The sequence below is a fragment of the Nicotiana tabacum genome, chromosome 17 (assembly GCF_000715075.1).
Source record: "Nicotiana tabacum cultivar K326 chromosome 17, ASM71507v2, whole genome shotgun sequence".
NCBI lineage: Eukaryota > Viridiplantae > Streptophyta > Magnoliopsida > Solanales > Solanaceae > Nicotiana > Nicotiana tabacum.
Window position 1 is genome coordinate 76,039,465 of NC_134096.1, and position 15,598 is coordinate 76,055,062.

At 35.1% G+C, this 15,598-nt stretch overlaps 1 protein-coding gene across 1 annotated transcript; it reads left to right on the top strand.

The window, feature by feature from the left end:
* The first annotated feature begins 596 nt into the window (after nucleotides 1-596).
* On the top strand, nucleotides 597-1,679 carry LOC107777428 (mitogen-activated protein kinase kinase kinase NPK1-like). Its single transcript, NM_001325238.1, has one exon. The coding sequence runs from the start codon at nucleotides 597-599 to the stop codon at nucleotides 1,677-1,679; it is 1,083 nt and encodes a 360-aa protein (NP_001312167.1).
* Nucleotides 1,680-15,598: the final 13,919 nt, after the last annotated feature.

Below are 15,598 nucleotides of genomic sequence, written 5' to 3' on the forward strand. Positions count from 1 at the left end.
CCAAACCAAATGGCAAGTTCTGAAAACTTTTTTAGTCAAATATTATAAGATTTTTACAATAATAAGACAATAACAACGGATAACTACTCACACTTACAGAATAATAGTAATAAAAATATCAACAAACAACTTGGATGTATACTCACACTTAGATAAGAATTAAGTCTGAAATATCATAGTTAACACCTCTATATTGACTTGCTCACAAATATACCAAAATTCATTGGACCAGGTTTCTAAAATTTATGTAACTGTTTAGCCAAATTACGAAGAAAGATCTTTCCACAATCACGTGTTCTTCTAATTTTTATTATTAATTGTCATACCCACAACTCGTAGTATTATTAAATGAATAGGCGCAGCGCATATATTCATTTAATACTTGTGTGAACACTAAAACACTAAGTCAAGTATCAAAAATATAATTTGAAAGAAAAAAGAAAAGAAAAGAAATTCCCCCACGCTATATATAGAAGTGTCGTGTGAAACAGAGTTCGATATGCATTGCTCCTTCGTCTGGTATCTTCTTTCCTTTTTTTAACAGAAGGCCTATATTACAAAAGTTTTAGCTCAAGAAACTTCCATTAAACACAATCATGGATTGGGTTAGAGGTGAAGCAGTAGGTCATGGAAGCTTTGGCAAAGTCAGTTTTGCAATACCCAGAAAGCAGAGCACTCAAGCTATGGTGGTCAAATCTTCTGCCGCTTCTCGTTCAGCTACACTAATGAACGAGAAGACAATTTTGGATGAGCTTAAAAGTTGCCCCAATATTATCCGCTGCCTTGGCGACAACTATTCCTACGAAAATGGCGAAAAGTTGTACAATGTCTTATTGGAATATGCTTCAGGGGGTGATTTATCAAATAAGCTCAAGAATTCAGGTGATCATAGATTGCCGGAATTTGAAGTCAGGAATTACACCAAGGCCTTATTGAAAGGGCTACACTATATCCACAAGAGTGGTTATGTTCACTGTGATATTAAGCTTCAGAACATTCTTTTAGGTGAAGATGGTCAACTGAAAATTGCTGATTTTGGGTTGGCAAAGAGGGCCGAATCAAAGAAAGATGATAGCTTGCGATGTGAATTGAGGGGTACTCCACTGTATATGTCGCCGGAAATGGTCACCGGCGGCGAACAGGGCACTCCCGCCGATATCTGGGCACTTGGGTGTGTGGTTGCTGAGATGGAAGCAGGAGTTCCAGTCTGGAATTACTCAAATATAACCCAACTACTGATGACAATTGGAGTTGGTGATGAGTTGCCTGAATTTCCCGCGAAGTTATCGGAACTAGGAAAAGATTTTCTAGAGAGGTGTTTTGTGAAGGATCCAAGAAAGAGATGGACGGCTGAGATGCTTCTAAATCATCCCTTTGTTGCTGATCAACAGTATGATGATGCCACTGTTACATTGAATGACGAAACATGCGGGAGTGGCACTCCTTCGTCGTCTCCTAGGTGCCCTTTTGATTTCCCAGATTGGGTATCTGATGGCTCTGCTGAATCCTCAGCAACATGTTCAATTACATCTCTACCCTCGCCGGCAATTCAAGAATTGCTAAATTTAAACGGCGGGTCATGGTCCACAACGCCGGCTAAGAGGTTGCGAGTATTGGTTGGTGAACGCAGACCTGAATCTGACTGGTCTGCTGCTGATGACTGGGTCAGCGTTAGATGATGTAGCCTGAGATGGATTCATATTTCCCAGAGTTCTGCAGATTTTTTACTAGCAGCTCTGATTTTTCTTTTAATTTCTTTCACGTTAGTGAATAGGCTAGGCCAAATTATTTTAATATCTTTTGTACATAGAAGACAGGTACATCGTATATACAAAACGTTGCAATTATGATATGACTTATTATATAGATACAAGTTGGGGCACACTGAAGTGTATAGTTATATTGTTTCTTTATTCTGTCCAAAAAGAATGGCGACGTACTACTTATTTTGAAAACAAAATTATTTTATCTGTCAAAACTAACCTAGATCTGCCATAGAAATGGAGGCAAGGTCTAGTGGGAAGAAGAGAGGAAATGTAGAGTGAGAGAAGAAGATCATAGAGAGAAATAATAATCTGTATTTCTTTTCTTATGTCTACATTGTACAAATTGTGTCTAATAAATACAAAGTTGTCCTTATTAGTCAACTAATAGATGTATCTAGAAGAACACCCTCCACTTCCAACCAAGAGCTAGTATCAATGCTGGCACCTCTGATGAAGTACTAGAAGACAAGGGGAGTTTCCAAAAGTTAATTGGAAAACATTTGTACGTCACAATAAGTAGACCAGATATTTTTTTATGCAGTTCAGTGCCTAAGTCAGTTCATGCATGCACCCAAGAGATTTCACTATGAGGCAGCTCTACATGTAGTTAGATATATAAAAAGACAGCCAACTCTAGGAATTCTCATGTTAAGCAAAGGGACACAACAAATTGAAGCTTACTATGACTCTGATTGGGCATCTAGTCCCATGTCAAGGAAATTTGTGACTGGGTACAGCATTAAGCTAGGAGATTCATTGATCTCTTGGAAAGCTAAGAAACAACGCATTATCTCTAAAAGTTCTGCAGAAGCAGAATATAGAAGCATGACACATACAGTGGCAGAGCTGGTTTGGCTCAATGGCTTTCTCAAAGAGTTAAGAATGGATGTGCAGTTGCCAATGAAGCTGTTTTGTGACAACAAAGCTGCATTATATATTGTAGCAAATCCTATGTATCATGAGAGAACAAAATACATAGAAATAGATTGCTACTTCATAAGAGAGAAGATACAAGAGGGGTACATTTTGACAAAGCCATTTGGGCATCAACATCATACTTTTCTGTTGTCCAAGTTGGGAATGAAAAATATTTTTCATTCTCAACTTGAGGGGGAGTGTAGAGATATAAAATATAGTTGAGACATTTTGTACATTGTGTTATTTAATATGTACTCTTCTACAACAACAATAACCCAGTATAATCCCACTAGTGGGGTCTGGGGAGGTTAGTTTGTACGCAGACCTTACCCCTACCCTGGAGTAGAGAGACTGTTTCCGATAGACCCTCGGCTCCCTCCCTCCAAGAACTCCTCACCTTTGCTCTTGGGGTGACTCGATCATTTCCAGTGCATATTTCCTTTGTGACATCAGTATTCTCTCTTTAGACCTTGCAAATTCTATCCCTAGGAAGTACCTCAACTCCCCTAGGTTTTTTAACTTGAATTTCTAGTGTAATGTAACCTTTGCATTCTGAATCTCCTCTAGATCATTTCCTGTTACAAGTAAGTCATCTACATATACCAGTACAAGCACAAACTTGTTTTTGTCAGCCTTGGTAAATAATGCATAATCATGTTTGCTTTGAGCAACACCAGAATCTAAGAGAGCTTGAGTTAGTTTTAAATTCCATTGCCTAGATGCCTGTTTTAAACCATATAAGAATTTTAGTAGCCTACATACTCTATGCTCCCCCTGGCTACTAAAGCCTTGGGGCAGGGACATGTACACCTCTTCCTCAAGGTCACTATTGAGGAAGGCATTATGAACATCCATTTGGAAAATAGGTCAGCCCTTAAGGGCTGCAGTAGCAACTACAGTCCTTATAGTAGTAAGCTTTGCCACAGGGGAGAAGGTGTCATGAAAATTCAGACCTTCTTGTTTTGTGTAGCCCTTAGCAACTAGTCTGGCTTTGAATCTCTCTACTATACCATCTGCATTGTACTTAATCTTGTACACCCATTTGCAACTAATGGGGACCTTACCAGCAGGTAGATCCACTACTTTCCATGTGTGATTTTGCTCTAGAGCCTCATTTTCCAATTGTATGGCTTTAATCCACCTAGAATCTTTACTAGCTTGAGAGAAAGAAGAGGGTTCAGTGTCTGAAGAAAAAAAAAGCGAGGAATGACTGAAAGTGTGAAGGTAGATGGGAGTAGGAGACAAATTGTTAAATGGGATAGGAAGAGGAAGAATAGGTGGTAGGTAGGGGGTATGTACATAATCAGTTAACCAAATAGAAGGTCTGATTACCCTTCATGACCTTCTAGGTTGATCAGGAGTGGTACTTACATGAGTAACAGAGGTAGGAGAAGGGGCAGGAGAGGTTGGAATATGTTCAGAGGAGATAGCAGGTGATGATGAATCGGGGGAGATAGGTGTATACTCAATTGCAGGAGTTGAATCAAAGGAAGGTTCAGGTATAGGATTAAGAAGGGGGCTCAGGATGAAAAGGAGCAGGAGAAGATGCATTAGAAGGAAGGAAATGAGATCTGGGGAATTTGAAAGGGAAAATGTGTTCTTTGAACACCACATCCCTGTTGACAAGGAATTTCCCAGACTCAATTGAACGATTACGTATAGGTGTTCGTAACACGCAGCGGAAGACAATAACAATCTTAGGCAGATCTTTTCATGTTTAAACTATTATTTACATGTCAAAGATCGGATCTGAGACGTACCTGGTGAAGAGAGTCTCGTTTCAAAATTTCTTCGATAGTGCGAAGACTCTATGCGTATCCACACCGAGACCGATCCTTGCTATCAACTCTTTGATCAATGAAACCCTTGAACAAATTGAATGAAGAACTTATGCTGAAATTTTCTAAAACTCCAGCAAATAATGCGACAAAGAAATTGATTTTCTTGTCAAGAATATATATCTTAGTTTTTAGTTTCTTCGAAGAACTCCTTTTTTTCAATCACACACTTTCACAAAGTATATTTTTCAATAGACCACCTACGACACTTTTCCATGACCCTTTTATAGCATCACTTTTCTATTGGTTAAGGTAATGAATTACCTTGGGTACAAGTCTAGTTCCAAAAATAGACTTCGTAAAAGGTTTTTCATTGGAAAACTTTTATCCATTCCTAATGGGATAATATGCACGCCGGCGGCAGCTAGTCCTTTATGGACTTTAATACGTGAATCCAATTTCACATTGGATTTCACTAATAAGTTTCCATCAACATTTTTTATTAACACTTTGTATAACATATCTTATACAAAATAAGTACTAATTATATATATCACATATATATATTTTAACCAAGAGATATAATTTAATTTTCTATTCCAAATAGAAAACTTTAATTTGTTCATAATATTAATTATATCCTTTGTGCTAGCAAAGAATATAATAATATTTTATTTGCACTAATAACTAAATTTATTTGACTAATTAAATTCTTTAATTTAATTATCAAATGATAAAGTAATTAATCATTTAGCAAAGATCAGAACACTCGTTAGTGTGCGACCCCATAGGTTCAATACTAAGCAAGTAGTAAATTGATCATATCAATATACTAATCAAGGGTGGCGTCTAGCAACACTCCTTAACGACCGGATAGCATGAAGTATAAAATTTACTCTCAAGAACCAGTAGAAGAATAATGTAGTAATTCCTTCTGTCCTTATAGCTCTGGATCACCCTAGGATATGGTTCAACTGTCAAATCCTAATAGGCGACCAACTATGTGTTCATGTCAAATATAATCGACCATTGAATGACCTAAGAAACTCTTTTCTTCTTTCATTCAATTGCCCTGGCCAAGGTCTTAATTTGGTCGTTTATAATTCATGACAACATGGAGCTTAAACTCATTACCAAGAGTTGACAGATTCTATCTTGATCAATCACTAATTCTACAAGTATTCAATTATACCCAATATCCTTTCAACTATCGCCCTAGGGCCATAGGTGTCTAGCATCAAAGCACAACAAATTACTTGCCAATTACTATGACGATCTCAGATCAAAGGAAACTCTTACATCACATTCTTCAAGAGAATATCCTATTGACAGTTTATGGTAATTCTAACAATTAGGAATTATCCAATGAGTCGGTTCAATGATCATATCTCTATATGCATCATCTATCTATGTGATTTAGTTAATGAGATCAACTAATCTTTATCCCATAAAGATGATCACATAAATATTGATCTAACCGGATTACCAATGTCCAAATTAATAATCCTACGATCAAGAACAAATTTAGATTAAATTATAAAAAACTTCACTCTCATTATCATGATCTCCATCACGATGACAAATCTCAAAATTTAATCAAGGACCTTATCAAATTAATCAAGAAATTGATAATAACTATGATAAAAGAATATCAAATGCCATATATTTTTATATCAAATAATGTTCACAAAAATATGTTCAAATCATCACATATGAGATTGGATCTATGGTATATCTACTATATCCCTAACAATCTCCCACTTGCACTAGAGCCAATCGCTCTTGTACTTCATTCCCAATTTTCACTTGTGCTTGTCAAACTCCTTTGCATCAAGAGCTTTAGTGAATGGGTCTGCAGCATTTTCCTTTCCATCAACCTTTTGAATCTCGACGTCGCCACGTTCAATGATCTCTCTTATCAAGTGATACCTTCGCAGAACGTGTTTGGATTTTTGGTGTGATCTTGGTTCTTTTGCTTGATAAATGGCTCCAGTGTTGTCACACAACAATGGAACTGCACCTTCTATTGAAGGAACCACATTAAGTTAGTTAAGAACTTTTTCATCCATACAGTTTCCTTAGCAGCTTCACTAGCTGCTATATATTCTGCTTCAGTCACTGAATCAACTACTGTAGCTTATTTGGAACTTTTCCAACTCACTGCACCACCATTTAAGGTGAATACATAACCAGAAATAGATTTGCTGTCATCTTTATCTGAAGAGAAACTTGCATCAGTATAACCTTCAAGTTTCAACTCAGAATCTTCATAGATGAGGAATTGGTCTTTAGTTCTTCTTAAGTACTTAAGAATGGTCTTCGCCATCTTTCAATGTTCCTCACCAGGATTTGCCTAATATCGGCTAGTCACTCCAAGTGCATAAGCCACATCAGGACGTGTACATGTCATGGTATACATGATAGCTCCCACTGTACTAGTGTATGGGATCCTACTCATGCCTTCTCTCTCTTCATGTGTTTTAGGACAATCCTCCCTACTGAGAGTAATTTCAGTGCCTATCGGTAGATATCCTCTTTTGGAATTATCCATATTATACCTTTACAAAATGGTATCAATGTACAAAGACTAGGAAAGTCCAAGCAGCTTCCTCGATCTATCTCTATAGATCTTTATTCCTAATATATAAGCTGCTTCTCCAAGTCTTTCATGCAGAACTATTCAGATAGCCAAATCTTGGTACTTTGCAATGCCGGTATATCATTCCTTATGAGTAATATATCATCAACATACAATACTAAGAATATAATTGTGCTCCCACTAACCTTTTTGTACACACAAGGTTCTTCTTCGCATCTAACAAAATTGAACTTTTCAATTGTCGTGTTAAAGCGAATATTCCAACTTCGAGAAGCTTGCTTTAGCCCATAAATAGATCTTTATAGCTTGCAAATTTTATTATGATCAGACGAAGATGTGAAACCTTCAGGTTGTGTCATGTACACATCCTCTTCTAGCTCACCATTAAGGAAAGTTGTTTTCACATCCATTTGCCATATTTCATAATCATAGTATGTTGCTATAGCAAGCGAAATCCGAATTGATTTGAGCATTGCCACGAGATAGAAAGTCTCGCTATAGTCGACTCCTTCTTTCTGACGATATCCCTTGGCAACAAGACGAGCTTTCTAGGTCTCCACCTTTCCGTATGCTCCAATCTTTTTCTTAAAAACCCATTTACAACATATATGTTTTATATCCTTTGAAGGTTCAACTAAAGTCCATACTTTATTTTCCTTCATGGATTCCATTTCGGATTCCATGGCCTTTTGCCATTTCTCATAATCAGAACTTTGTATAGCCTCTTCATAGGTCTTAGGGTCATCATCATTATGATCAACCTCATTTGATACTTCATCTTGTACCATTAGATTTAATCTAGTTAGTACATGACGTTCTCGTGTAGACCTTCTAAGTGGTGCTTGTACAACATGTTCACCTTGTGTTGGATTTGGTTGTTGTTCAATTTGGTTTGAAACTGGTTCATTAACCTGTTCTTGAACTACATTTAGTTCTTGAACTTCAACCGTTGAAGATGGCAACTTCCTTGGCAACTTCAACACATCCAATAAAGGTTCTTCAACTTGTGTCTCATGATCTTGATTTTGTGTTGATTCATTAATTTCTTGAACTTCATCAAGTTCTATTTCTCCACTATAATTTCCTTCCAAAAGAAATTCCTTTTCCAAAAAGGTTGCTCCTCTAGCCACAAACACTTTATGGCCAGAAGGGTGATAGAAATGATATCTCATTGTTTCTTTGGGATACCTAATGAACCTATATTTATCAGATCTTGAGTCAAGTTTATCAAACTGCAGTCTCTTAACATAAGCTGGATAAGCCCAAACTTTAATGTGTTGAAGGTTAAGCTTACGTCCTTTCCATATATCATATGGTATTGTAGAGACTGACTTAGTGGGAACTTTATTAAGTAAGTATGTGGTTGCTTCCAAAGCATATCCCCATAAATTTATTGGAAGATCAGTGAACCCCATCATAGATCTCACCATATCTAATAAAGTTCGATTTCTCATTTCAGACACACCATTGTGTTGTGGTGTTCCTGGAGGTGTCCACTGGGAGAGAATCCCATTCTCTTGGAGGTACCTAGTAAAATTTTCACTAAGATATTCTCCACCTCTATCAGACCTTAGTACTTTGATACTTTTACCAGTCTGTTTCTCAATTTCACTACGGAACCTTTTAAACATTTCAAAAGATTCAAATTTATGTTTCATAAGATACACAAATCCATATCTTGATATATCATCAGTGAAGGTGATGAAATGAGAATATCCACCTTTAGCTTGAATTTTTATGGGCCCACAAACATCTGTATGAATTAGTCCAAATAATTCAGATGCTCTTTCTTCACTTTCAGTAAATGGAGATTTGGTCATTTTTTCTTTGAGACGTGATTCACAAGTTGGATATGATTCAAAATCATACTTATCAAGGTACTCTTCCTTGTACAACTTATTAATTCTTTTCTCTCCAATATAACAAGCCTACAATGCCAAAGTTATGTATGATTTACATGATCATCTCTTTTTCTCTTAAGACTTGAAACATGCATAATCGAATTAGCATTTACATTAGGTAAGACATAAACATCATGTTGGAGATAGCCATTCATATATAAATTATCACCATAATAAATGGAGCAAATACCATTGCCTATGTTAATGTGAAACCCACGCTTGTCCAACATAGAAGCTGAAATTATGTTCGAAATAAATTTAAGAACATAATAACAATCATCTAGCATAAGTACTTTGCCTAAAGGCATTATTAAATAAATTGATCCTACAGCTATGGCTGTAACTTTTGTACCATTTCCAACTTTTAGATTAACTTCTCCTTTCTTTAGTCTCATACTTATCTTGAACCCTTGCAACATATTGCAGATGTTATAACCACTGCCAGTATCTAATACTCATAGTGAAGAATTAGTAGTAGCTAAAGAAACCTTGAAAATATTTTTCATTAATATCTCACCTTGTTTCTTGTCCTTTAGAGTTGTAAGATTCTCCTTGCAATTTCTCTTCCAATGCTCTTTTTTCTTATAGTGAAAACTTTCAGCATCATATACAGAATGCAAGATCAAATTTTCAGGCTCATCGATCACATCAATGAGTTTTTCATGCACGAGAACAATTCTCAAACTTCTATACCAGTCATCAAAGTTTGGTCCTATCAACTTGTTGGTCTCAAGTATTTCACGCAGTGATATAACAGACATATTGAGAAATAAAAAATATAGAAAAGAAAAAATAATAATATAAGAACATATTTACATATATCATAAAGACATGGACTTTTATCTAAATGATATTTCCATTAATTATTTTAAACTACTTACCCTCATTATAGTTTAAGAAATTTTTATTTTTGTTAGTGGGATAAAGGAATCCTTTAACAATATATATGAAGCCCTTGGAAGTCAAGTCATTTCTCACATATATTTTAAAAGTAGGTACTCTTACCAATTGTATCCCCATACAATTTCCTTAAATAGCTCTATGTCAAATAGCCCCCTGGTAGTCAGGTCGATCCTATTGGCATAGTTGAGTTCAACCATCATGATAGCAAAGAACTTATTAAATTTTATACTCCCCGGGTAGTCCAGGCGTCTAGAATAAAATTAAATAATTCTTTCAATCTATGCATCTATTGCAATAAATAATTCTAACATATTCTCGAACTATAAGTCTCCTGGTTGTCAGACCGCTCCTTATAAACAAGAAATAAATAAAATTATTTATTTTGATGGATAGCTTTATTATAAAATATCTTATATTTTATTATTTAAGAACTCAAATTTTGTTAAGAGGGAATTGTTATTAAAACAACCTTTAATAACGTGATGATAAAATCTTTTATAGCACATGAAATTAGTTCAAGTTGTCTACATGCTTAGTCCTAAATTAATTTATATTACATGCAATAAATAATTCAAAATTATCTAACGGACAAGCATGTGACATGAAAACGAAATTCAACATTCTTCTAACATGTTTATCTTGTATATCACATATATCACATAAAAATAATTCATGCCAGAGTATTATTATTAATTAACATCTTATGAACTAATAACAATTAAAATAACAGTAGAATCTAATAATCTATTATAGATTACCGTCGTATCTAAACTAACTCAGTAGTTTAACTTATATGTATACATATTTTATTCACAATAAACTAATATCAATCTAACATGCATTCAAACAATTTGACTATTGCACAATACACAAGTATTATGGTTTGAACTCTTCAAATATAATCGTAAAATATTTCGTAAATAAATTTTAGACACGAGAAACCATGGCTCTGATACTACTGAAGGATTGCGTATAGGTGTTCGTAACACGCAGCGGAAGACAATAACAATCCTAAGCAGATCTTTTCGTATTTAAACTATTATTTACATGTCAAAGATCGGATATGAGACGTACCTGGTGAAGAGAGTCTCGTTTCAAAATTTCTTCGATAGTGCGAAGATTCTATGCGTATCCACACCGAGACCGATCCTTGCTATCAACTCTTTGAATAATGAAACCCGTGAACAAATTAAATGAAGAACTTATGCTGAAATTTTCTCAAAACTCCAGCAAATAATGCGACAAAAAAATTGATTTTCTTGTCAAGAATATATCTCTTAGTTTTTAGTTTCTTCAAAGAACTCCTTTTTTTCAATCACACACTTTCACAAAGTATATTTTTCAATAGACCACCTACGACACTTTTCCATAACCCTTTTATAACATTACTTTCCTATTGGTTAAGGTAGTGAATTACCCTGGGTACAAGTCTAGTTCCAAAAATACTTCGTAAATGGTTTTCCATTGGAAAACTTTTATCCCATTCCTAATGGGATCATATGCACGTCGGCGGCAGCTAGTCCTTTATGGACTTTAATACGTGAATCCAATTTCACATTGGATTTCACTAATAAGTTCCATCAAAGTTTTTTATTAACACTTTGTATAACATATCTTATACAAAATAAGTACTAATTATATATATCAGATATATATATTTTAACCAAGAGATATAATTTAATTTTTTATTCTAAATAGAAAACTTCAATTTGTTCATAATATTAATTATATCCTTCGTGCTAGAAAAGAATATAATAATATTTCATTTGCACTAATAACTAAATTTATTTGGCCAATTAAATTCTTTAATTTAATTATTAAATGATAAAGTAATTAATCCTTTAGCAAAGATCAGAACACTCGTTAGTGTGTGACCCAATATGTTCAATACTAAGCCTGTAGTAAATTGATCATATCAATATACTAATCAAGGGTGACGTCTAGCAACACTCCTTAACGACCGTATAGCATGAAGTATACAATTTACTCTCAAGAACCAGTAGAAGAATAATGTAGTAATTCCTTCTGTCCTTATAGCTCTGGGTCACCCTAGGATATGGTTCAACTGTCAAATCCTAATAGGCGACCAACTATGTGTTCAAGTCTATTATAATCGACCATTGAATAACCTAAGAAACGCTTTTCTTCTTTCATTCAATTGCCCTGGCCAAGGTCTTAATTTGGTCATTTATAATTTATGACAACATGGAGCTTAAACTCATTATCAAGAGTTGACAAATTCCATCTTGATCAATCAATAATTCTACAAGTATTCAATCGTACCGAATATCCTTTCAACTATCGCCCTAGGCCAATAGGTGTCTAGCATCAAAGCACAATAAATAACTTACCAATTACTATGACGATCTCAGGTCAAAGGAAACTCTTACATCACATTCTTCAAGAGAATATCCTATTGACAGTTTATGGTAATTCTAACCATTAGGAATTATCCAATGAGTCGGTTCAATGATCATATCTCTATATGCATCATCTATATATGTGATTTAGTTAATGAGATCAACTAATCTTTATCCCATAAAGACGATCACATAAATATTGATCTAACCGGGTTACCCATGTCCAAATTAATAATCCTACAATCAAGAACAAATTTAGATTAAATTATAAGAAACTTTACTCTCATTATCATGATCTCCATCACGATGACAAATCTCAAAATTTAATCAAGAACCTTATCAAATTAATCAAGCAATTGATAATAACTATGATCAAAGAATATCAAATACCATATATTTTTATATCAAATAATGTTCACAAAAATATATTCAAATCATCACATATGAGATTGGATCTAGGGTATATCTACTATATCCCTAACATCAATGTCATAGAGTCTGTAACCCTTTTGATTTAAGGAATAACCTATGAAGATAGCAGGTCAAGACTTGTCAGAGAACATATCACTATAGTGGGGGTCTTGTGGCATAACACAAACATCCTAAAGTTTTCATATGATGTAGGCTAGGAGGATGACCATGGAATAACTCATAAGGAGTTTTTCCATTCAAAACACTACAAGGTAATCTATTAATGATGTAGGTGGCTGCAAGAATACACTCACCTGAGTATTTTAAAGGAATGTGGGCTTGAAATCTCAAGGCTCTACTAACTTCAAGAAGGTGTCTATGTTTCCTTTCCACTACCTCATTCTGTTGAGGGGTGTGGACACAACTACTTTGATGTATAATTCCTTTGGATTTAAAAAGAGTTGAACAAAGTGTATTAAAGAATTCATAACCATTGTCTGATCGAAAGATCTTAACATTGGAAGAAATTTATTTTCAATCAATTGAAGGAAATCATTCAGAACAACAAATACATCACTTTTGACTCCTAATAAGAAGGTCCAAGTCATTCTAGAGTAATCATCAACAAGTGTAAGAAAGTATCTGAAGTCACAATGAGTACAGACTCTATATGGACTCCAAACATGCATATGCACCAATTCAAATGCAGAAGTAGACTTAGAAGTACTAATACGAAATGATAACCTATTTTGTTTAGCTAAAGGAAAAATTTAACAATTACAGTCATTGGACTTTGACAAGTGATTTCTAATTGTAGGAATTTTCAGTAGAATAGTTTGAGATACATGATCAAGTTTTTGATGCCACAAAACATCTAAGTTATTCTGGAGAGAAGAGGACAAACACTTAGAGGCAGGAGAAGCAATAGGTGTGCAAGGATTGAGAATGCACAACCCATTCTTTTCATTACCAATCCCTTCACCTTGCCACAGAAGAGGTCCTGAAACATGCAGAAATCAGGATAAAAAGCTACTAAACATTTTAAGTCCTTAGTGTATTTAGAGACAAATAACAAGTTGTATTTAAACTTTGGAACATATAATACATCGTGTAAGACTTGTGAATTGGGCAGAGAACAAGACCCTGAATAAGTAATCTTAGTACTATCCCCATTAGGTAAGTGCACGTGATTGGAGTTAGAATTAGAATTAGAAGGTATAGGTTGTAAGTGAGAAAACATATGCAAGGAGGAAGCCATAAGATTTGAGGCTCCAAAATCAATTATCCAACAACCATAGTTAGTAACAGATTTACCTACCATGTTAGATGTCTCATTTGCAGCTGACTCTGCCATATTTTCCATCTCTATTGCACCCGATCCTTTATTCTTGTCCAGCAACATTAGTATCTGTTGATATTGCTCATGAGTAAAAATAGGTGCAGATGCTAGACCTCTTGTATGTCCAGTGCTTGTTGTCCCAATGGTATACATTTCCTCTTGTGCCTTTACATTTGCATTATGTCCCACTACTGGAGCACCATTGTAACCTCCTCTTTTCTTATTGTTGTTGTTGAACTTAAGCCTTGTTGGATAACCAATCAGCTTGTAGCAATTTTCTTTTGTGTGTCCCTTCGTGTGACAATAGTCACACTGCAGGTTCCCATTCCTCCTAGGCCTTGAATTGGAGGTGTTGATCGATATCATAGCACTGGATTCTCCATCCATAGGTGCACTCCCTAGAATTCCACTTTGCACTCCTAAGTTGCTATTCAATCTTTGGCTTTCTTCCTGGATTAACATCAAATAAGCTTGATCAATTGTAGGCGTAGGATTCATCATCAAGATTTAGCTTCTTTGTGGAGCATATGTGTCATTCAGTCCCATTAGAAACTTCATCAATTTTTGTTGGCGTAAAAACTCAACAAATTCTCTAGATTTTACACAATCACATCCAGGAAATGGTATAATCAACTCAAACTCAGCCTAGAGATCATTTAACTTTAAGTAATAGTTTGAGACACTCGATATTCCTTGAGTCAAACTGCTAATCTCTTTGTTTATGTGATACACCTTAGTCGTGTTTACTTTGTCAAACCTTTCTCCAAATGCTTCCCAAACCTTTTTTTGCATTCGAGGAGTAAACAATTCCTTTCCTAAGATCCTGCTCCACTGAACTCATGATCCACAACTGTACAATGGCATTACATCGATCCCACCGGTGTAACCTGAACGAATCTGCTCCATACTTCTCCCTAGTACGGGTTCCGTCAATAAAACCCATTCTCTTCTTCACCAAAAGTGACATTTTCATAGAGCGACTCCATTCCGTGTAGTTTTCTGTTCCGACCAACAATTAAAGAACCAACGCAATCCCCGGCGTGTCTGAGGGATGAACAAACAGCGGGTCATTGCAATCGAGAAATTGAGCGCTTGCGTGTGAAGTTCCGACTCCAATTTGGGGAGAATCACTCGCCAGCGTAGTTGAATTCGTCATTAGTCAGAAATTAGGGTTAGGATAAAAATCGAAGAAGAGAGAACTTGATTTGGAGATATTGAGAGTAACTAAAGGCTTTAGATTACAGATTGTACTCGACCCGCTCTGATACCATGTCAAAACTAACCTAGATCTGCCTTGGAAATTAGGCAAGGTCTAGTGAGAAGAAGAGAGAAAATATAGAGTAAGAGACAGAAGATCGTAGAGAGAGAAATTGTAATCTGTATTTCTTTTCTTATGTCTACAGTGTAAAAATTGTGTCTAATATATACAAAGTTGTCCTAACTAGCCAACTAATAGATGTATATAGAAAAGTACATATTAAATAACACAATGTACAAATGCCTCAACTACATTTTATATCTCTACAATTCCTTTACAATTTGACTTAAATAAATTTTTATGTGATCATTAAATATGTAATTTTTTTTTGATGTTTGAATTTAATTATATGTAATGATTTAAGA